Source organism: Sinocyclocheilus rhinocerous, unplaced genomic scaffold, assembly GCF_001515625.1.
Source record: "Sinocyclocheilus rhinocerous isolate Xijiao unplaced genomic scaffold, SAMN03320098_v1.1 scaffold362, whole genome shotgun sequence".
NCBI classification, from domain to species: Eukaryota; Metazoa; Chordata; class Actinopteri; order Cypriniformes; family Cyprinidae; genus Sinocyclocheilus; species Sinocyclocheilus rhinocerous.
Genome location: NW_015639507.1, coordinates 1592895 through 1601334, shown reverse-complemented (window position 1 = coordinate 1601334; position 8440 = coordinate 1592895). Strand labels below are relative to the sequence as shown.

General features: G+C 37.3%; 1 protein-coding gene across 1 annotated transcript in view; it reads right to left on the bottom strand.

The window, feature by feature from the left end:
* erc2 (ELKS/RAB6-interacting/CAST family member 2) overlaps positions 1–8440 on the bottom strand; it is a 54862-nt gene that overhangs the window by 778 nt on the left and 45644 nt on the right. The window contains exons 14-18 of the mRNA XM_016566891.1: positions 4431–4442; positions 3121–3241; positions 2843–3003; positions 2553–2700; positions 3–166 (exon numbers count right to left, since the gene is read on the bottom strand). Coding sequence (XP_016422377.1) covers positions 3–166; positions 2553–2700; positions 2843–3003; positions 3121–3241; positions 4431–4442 — 606 coding nt within the window. The remainder of the gene's footprint in view (positions 1–2; positions 167–2552; positions 2701–2842; positions 3004–3120; positions 3242–4430; positions 4443–8440) is intronic.

The window sequence follows — 8440 nt, the reverse complement described above, 5'->3', positions numbered from 1 at the left end:
GCGCGTGTGGGTAAGGAAGCTGGTGGGGGTGTTGGGGCTGCAGGTACGGTGGCTGGGGTTGGGGTTGAGGATGATGGGGTGGGGGTTGCATGTGGGGAGGTGGAGCGTGAGGGTGAAAATGGTCGTCATCGTAGTTGTCGGCAATCAATTTCATCCTGCTCTGTGTCTAAATGGATAAAAAGAAGACACAAGCAGCATATTTTTGAAATAGATTCTCAGATGTTCACAGAATGGAAAAAGAAATCTCTAAATGGCTTCTACGAATGTAATCAGTTTGCTTTTACTCAATTTTCAGGAGTCAATGAATCATAGACCGCCAGAAAACAAAGCTGAGTTTACAAGGTATCAGGTGGCTACAGAAGATTTTCTAATACTTTCTTTGACTCATTCCCTGATAGTTGTAAGTTGATATGGCCAGATTTTGGGAAAAACATCTCTCTGAAGCTAAAAATAGAGATGCACAATACTGAATATCAGCTACATTTTTTTCAGTTTATTGGCTGATATTGGATATTTAATTTTTACTGAAATTGTGATGTTTAATTTTTCTGCAATATACAGTATATAGATTTAAAAAATGTCAAGATGGTGCCGGTGTGTTTGGCTGGCCGTCTGGTACCTGGTCTGTTTGTTTTTGTTTTGTTTGTCTCACTTCTGGCCCAAAACGCCACCGCTGTCTTGGTTTATGAGAGTCTTATATGCTCATTAACATCAGAAACACTGTGGATATACAGTTTGAGCAAGAACTTGGAGGACCGTGCTTACACCTTCCTCCAGTCCTGTCCGATGTGCTGCCGGTTTCCCTGCCCCCTTCTGCCGAAAAAGCGTTGAAGAAGACGTGGAAAATAAGGCGAGCTTTAAAGTCAAAGTACTTTTCTGATATTATTAATAAATAACTGTCATAGGCCTAGAGTATTGTTTAATACTATAAATTCTGTTATTAACCCACCAAACAGCATTGGGCCTGAGATTTTAGTGGAGGCATGTGAGAATTTTATGAGTTTTTTTGTTAAAGATCGAAAACATTAAATCTCAAATACCTCCTGTAGCTGGTCGATCCCCCTGCTCTTCCTTGTTGCCCTGTTGTGTTTAATCAGTTCGAACTTCTTCAACTCTCTGCCTTGGCTAAAATAGTTGATCAATTGAGGCCATCGAATTCCCCTCTTGATATTGTCTCATCAAGACTGATCAAACAAACTTTTAATGTAGTTAGGCCTAGTGTTTTATCGATAGTAAATAGCTGCCTTGCATCGGGGACTGTTCCTGACTTTTTTAAGCATGCTGTAGTACAACCTTTAATTAAAAACACTAATAAGGCTGATGATACACGGGGCAATGTGTATCATCAGCCTAAGTTGGATCCAACAGGTTATTCAAATTACAGGCCTATTTCAAAATTACCTTTTCTCTTGAAAGTGTTGGAGAAAGCTGTCCTTATTCAGCTGCAGTCTTTTTCGAATAGGATTTCTTTATTTGAAGTATTCCAGTCTGGGTTTAGGGAGCATCATAGTGCAGAGTTTGCACTTTTGAAAGTTCTCAACAATGTTTTGCTAACTGTAGACTCTGGTGATGCTGCCGTTTTGGTGTTAATAGACCTTAGTGCAGCCTTTGACACCACAGTCCATGAGATTCTTATTGCACAACTTGATAGGGATTCGTGGCACTGTTTTAAACTGGTTTAAGTCCTATCTAATCAATAGGAGCTTTTCAGTTGCCCTGGGTGAATTTACATCATTGTTGGCCTCTCTTACACGTGGGATCCCTCAGGGATCCATTTTGGGACTCATTTTGTTTTCATTGTACATGCTTCCAATTGGGCCTATTTTTAGTAAACACGGAATATCATTTCATTGTTATGCCGATGATACGATGATCCTTCTTTACTGGTATATGTACCAGTAAAGAAGGAAGGCAACTCCTTAGGGCGTCTTCTTGCATGCTTAAAAGACTTGAAAACATGGTTGGCTGTGAATTTTCTGCACCTAAATGAATGTAAAACTAGAGACTATTGTTTTTGCACCCTCCAATGTATCTGGGTCCACTAATATTGATTTAGGCCCTTTATCTATTTATGGTAAATCCATGGTAAAAATGTAGGTGTAATTTTGAATAACGACTTGAAATTTGACAAACAGATTATTGGTCTTGTCTGATCAGGGTTTTTTTTTTTCAATTAAGAACAATGGCAAAGGTCAAGCCATTTTTATCCTTTTGTGATTATGAAAGGGTGATGCATGCTTCTCACCTGGGCTACTGTAATTCCCTGTATGTAGGGATTAGTCAGTCTACGTTGTGAAGATTACAGATTGTCCAGAATGCTGCTGCTAGATTGTTGACAGGTTCTCGGAAACGGGACCATATTACTCCCATTTTGTCATCTTTACATTGGTTACCGGTCCATTATAGGATTGATTTTAAAATTCTGCTGTTTGTTTTTAAATCTTTAAACGGCCTTGCACCATCTTATCTTTCTGATTTCTGATATCTTCACTCTACAATATCTTAATACTAGGTGTAATTAAAGGGGTTTCTGAGTAGAGAAATTGACTGACCTGTTGTTTGAGCTGATGCATCAGTCTGTCTTTCTCTCGTTTCAGGGCCAGCACCTCCTCTTGTGTCTTCTTCTTATTGGAGGAGGACAGCTCTAGCAAAGCGATGTTAGCATCCTTCTCACTGATAGCAGCGAGTAGAGCCTGTTGTCTGAGGGGACAGACAGTCTGAGATATGTATGCAAGTACACTGAGCAGCTTTCAAGTAAAGGAACACATGAAGACATCACAGGGATCAAATATTGAAGGTTGTGTTGTATGAAGGAACAGAGTCTAATCGCAAAGATTCTTACTTCATCTCCAAGATTTCCTCGAGCTGTTTTCTGCGCTCCTGTCGGAGGTTGGTCAGATGGCCGTCTCTCTCAGCCAGAGACTGTTGGGTGGAGGACAGACGCTGCTTAGTGGCGTCTAACTCCTGCCTTGTCTTTTCCAAAACATTCATCAGCTCCTCCATCTGTGAAATAAAGAAAAATGTGTGCAAGACAATAAAGAGAAAACCTTTTGTTTTTCTTGTTTTCTCTTTATTTCAGTAGAAATTTAAAGCCATCAAATAAAAAAAAAACCCACAAACCTTTGCATTGTCCATTGGATTATCCTTGCGTTGATCTTGCAAGATATTCCCAGGGCCTTTCTTGTCCATCTGAGGACCAAGCTTGATGCCTGGGCCCTTTTTATTTTGATCCTTGGTTTGCCTTAGAAAACATACAGAGTTTCACCTGAATATCTGAATTTGATAGCAATCGCATAACCCTATTTAACCAAACGAACCCAATAAATTATCATATCACATTTTTGTCCTGTTTTCCAGTACAAATATCTCTAACACTTTACTTAAAGCCTTTTATAATGCATTTTAACTTTGGTCACAACGTACATTATGAATACCTTTATAATGCATTATACATAAAGGCTTTAAGTAAAGTGTTTACCAAATATCTTTCTAAAATTAAGATACATAAGTAGCAAATTACGTGAGTTATTAAATGTATAGTTCACCCAAAAATGAAAATTCTGGCATTATTTACTCACCCTCATGTCCTTCCAAACTTGTATTAATTTTTCATCTGTGGAATACAAATAAAGATAGTTTGAAGAATGTGGGCTTTTAAATTTTATTTTTTGTCCATATAATGGAAGTCAATGGGAACCAAAACGGTTTGTTTACCAACATTCTTCAAAATATCTCGTTATATGTTCCACAGAACAAAGAAAGTCGTACAGGTTTGGAACGAGGTTTGTTTGCGAAAATGATGATAGAATATAAATATTTTGGGTGGACTATCCCTTGAAGAGTTGCTATTTGGGGGAAAAAAACATCAATATTAAGTTAATTTATACTTAAAACGAGAAAAAATATCTGGAGTAAGAAAAATAAACTTAACTCAAAGGGAACACAAATTTATTTTTCTTACCCCATTGGCAGATTTTTATTTTTTTTTATCTCATTTTAAGTCACTTGATTTAGATTTTTTTTCCAGACAACATGACTTTATGTGTCATTTTGCTTCTCAAGTAAATGTTTCTTGATTTAAGAATGTTTTAGAAATTTATACTGGAAAAATTGTATGAGATTTCAATGCATCCACTCAAAAGTCATAATTTGTTTACAAAAGCCAGTTGGTTTTCATTATATAATGTAATGATATTCTGACTGGGTGTGTTTTAAGTGTCCAAATACAATTTTGGGGTCACTGTATGTGTGAATATTAAGTGCAAATAACAACACAACATCACCATGAAATATGGCTCATAACTTTTACAACAACACACTAGATGCAAATGTGAGGAAAAATACAGATATTTTTCTAACATCACATGAACAAAACACGCTTGGTTATTGCTCAGAAGGGAGGGTGAACACCTGAGGAACAACCAACTTACCTGGGCGCAAGACTGACGGTGGAGAAAGAGGAGGGAGGAGGGATACAGGAAGGGCAGGAACGGGAAGGAAGAGAAGCCGCAACACAGCAAACAGGAAGGAAAGGAGAAATAAAACTTTAGAATTCATCAAAACGAAGCAGAAAACAGTTGGAAAGAGTCAAATGAGAAACTAAGAGTGGTTTAGAATGGCTCCTGAGGTCAGCAAGGCAGGATGCACAACACTATCATCTCAAATCATCACCGTCAGTGGATATGCCACTGAGTCCAGATCTGCAGGGGCCCGTGAGAGTGCCAACATGCAGCAACCCAACCAGCTGAGCTGCAGTGAGGGATCGCACGGGGTGGCAAACAGGGCAAGAGCGCTCAGGCATGAGGGTGCAACCCTACTTGACGAACACTAGACCCTACCTAAAGCACCCAGCTCATTCACAGAGCAAAACAGGGCCTGAAATGCTGCAGAACGTCTCATGCAGGCCGATGAGACGGCCGTTTTGAGGGGATTTCGCAGGCTGAGGTGGGAGGGGATGGAGAGGATCATTCAGAAGAGTGAGAGGGAAGGGAGGAGAGTTTGTGTTAGGAAGCAGAAAGATGACATGTGAAATGAGTGTTCAAGGGTCAGGAAACAGGGCTCTGCTCATTTTCAGAGCCCTCGTATGCCAGCAACACCAAGCGGCAAGCACAGAGATCACTGAAGCGTTTGTGTGCAAAGTAGAGTAACAACTGCAGAAGTTAACATGTCATTTAAGCAGGGTGGAATAAAATACACCAAGATTCCTAAAAATAGCATTAGTTAGATCTAAGTGAAAACCACTGTAATATTTAAAGTATAATTTTAAGAATAGTTCACCTAAAAATGAAAATAATGTCGTCATTTACTCACCCGTGTGTAGTTTTGAACATGCATGATTTTCTTTCTTCAATAGAGCACACAGGAGGCGTGATTTATTGTTTTTTAGTAAATATTGACTTAAATATAATAAAATACTTAAACAAATCCATTGTATAACTTGAGAAGACTTGGAATATAATGCACAAGCCATACATACAAACAATTTATATTGCATTTCAGTGTTGACTTTTTGTCATTTTTTGGAGTTCAACAGGATTCGTTCTCATTCACTTTCTGACAGAACATTCTGTCCAAATGCCCGTTCACACCAACAACAAAGAAAAAAATTATAACAATATTAGCATCCACACCAACAGATGATAATGTTCTGTTTATAATAAGCATGAGCTGCAGTTTTGTTGTCTGCCGCTTTAAATGCTCGAGTTCTTTAAAGCAGGATGGATTCTGATTGGCTGTCAGTGATTTTAATCATTCACCAACTTGACAAAAATCATTCTGAAAGTGATTCCAACTATATTTTTCCTCTGTGTCGTTATCGTTACAGCTGTGGTGTGAACCTCCCTATTCTCATAAAAGCAGAATGATTATTAAAACTTTATTTTATAGTTATTGTCGTTGGTATGAACAGCCCTCAACTTCTTCTTTTGTATTTCATGGAAGAAAGAAAATCAGCCTGATGACATGAGGGTGAGTAATTAATGACAGAATTTTTATTTTTTAGGTGAATGATCCCTTTAATCTTGGTGTAATTTTAGAAAATGACTACACATCTACATGTTGCCATGCCAACATCAACACAACAGATATTTCAAGTGTGCAGTTATCACACATATGACACTATGTGAAGGAAAATTATTGTGCTGAAACTGAGGAACCATTTCGATTAAAACTGTGAGACTTTTCACATTCTATATTTACTATACCAGAAACAAAAAAATTAATAATAAAAAAAAATCTTATAGAACAGATATAATCATAAAAGGAAAACTTGCACTCTGGTTGATGTACACATTAGCACAGTTCCAAAGCCTAGTGAGTTTCCTACCTATAGGCAACATAGTTTAGGCACCACCACCAAAAGGAAGTCTGCAGACAGCAATATATAAGATATGTAGTCATGGCCAAAATCTAAGGAAGCATTAAATGTATTCTTCTGCAAGATTGGGGTTCTGCAAGATTTTTTTAATGTTTATGGAAAAAATCTCTTATGCTCACTACGGCTGCATTTATTTGATCAAAAATTCAGTAAATGGTAATACTGTGAAAAATGTAATTTTTATTTGAATATGTTATAAAAATGTAATTTATTCCTGTGATGGTAAAGCTGATTTTTTTTCTTGTCAGTGTCACATGATCCTGATTTGCTGCTCAGGAAACAACATTATTACTAATGCGGAAATAAGCTGCTTATTATTTTTGAGAAAACTGTGATATATTTTTTTTCTGTATTTTTTGATCAATAGAAAGTTCAAAAGATCAGCATTTATTTGAAATAGAAATCTTCTGTAACTTTTTAAATGTCTTTACTGTCACTTCGATTAAAACTGTGAGACTTTTCACATTCTATATTTACTATACCAGAAACAAAAAAATTAATAATAAAAAAAAATCTTATAGAACAGATATAATCATAAAAGGAAAACTTGCACTCTGGTTGATGTACACATTAGCACAGTTCCAAAGCCTAGTGAGTTTCCTACCTATAGGCAACATAGTTTAGGCACCACCACCAAAAGGAAGTCTGCAGACAGCAATATATAAGATATGTAGTCATGGCCAAAATCTAAGGAAGCATTAAATGTATTCTTCTGCAAGATTGGGGTTCTGCAAGATTTTTTTAATGTTTATGGAAAAAATCTCTTATGCTCACTACGGCTGCATTTATTTGATCAAAAATTCAGTAAATGGTAATACTGTGAAAAATGTAATTTTTATTTGAATATGTTATAAAAATGTAATTTATTCCTGTGATGGTAAAGCTGATTTTTTTTTCTTGTCAGTGTCACATGATCCTGATTTGCTGCTCAGGAAACAACATTATTACTAATGCGGAAATAAACTGCTTATTATTTTTGAGAAAACTGTGATATATTTTTTTTCTGTATTTTTTGATCAATAGAAAGTTCAAAAGATCAGCATTTATTTGAAATAGAAATCTTCTGTAACTTTTTAAATGTCTTTACTGTCACTCTTGGCCAATTTAATGCATCCTTGCTGAATAAAACTTTATTAAAACTATTTATTAAAACTAAAATTAAAACTACTGACCCAAACTTTTGAACTTTTTTTATATACAGCAACCCCAGAATGTACTGCAACAAGATCAAAATGGCAAATGAGGGAAATTGTATAATTTAATTTTATAATCATATTTTATTTAATACTTTTTCAAATGCACTTAGTTAATATTTCTATTGAGTTATTAGCTTAGCAACATGCAGCATCAGACTCTCTTGAAATCAAATATTAGCATTATACAGATTTCTTGAGCACTGTTTTTTTAATGACTGAATTGCTGCCCACTAAGAAACTTTTTCACAATTTTTTAATCACCCACTTATGAGGCTCCATCTTGGTTAGGATGATGCCTATGTAGACATTAAACAGCGAGGCATCTCACTAGGTTTTGGAAGAGAGGCCCAGACATGCACAAGAAACAGCAAACACAACCACAAAACACATGATACACACATATTATTTTCTGAGCTGTCTCAGTCCACGGATTTTTACATCAATGCAATCTGGCACATATTTCCCACATTATAAAGAACAAAATAATGTATTTCTTGGTAAGAAAAACCAGTGAATGAGAGACAGCCGTGCAACAGGGGCATCAAGGCATCAAGCAGGCACACAACAGTTGCAGTTGCAGACATAAATGCAGCCGAGCCGTGGTGCCAGTACAGAGCACTCACTTTCCCAGGAAGTCCCACACCATGCCCCCAATCTGCTGGGGGGCAGCGGACACAGAGGTGGGAGGGTCAGAGGGGGCTCTGCCACCAGGGCGGGGCGCGGGGCGGGCAGCGGTAGGAGGGGGACTGGGCCACAGTGAAGGGGGTATGAGTTATGAAGTTATGGATGGAGGTAACACGAAGGAAGATGGCAGGCGGACAGACAGACAGACAGACAGACAGACAGACAGATAAATAGATAGATAGAT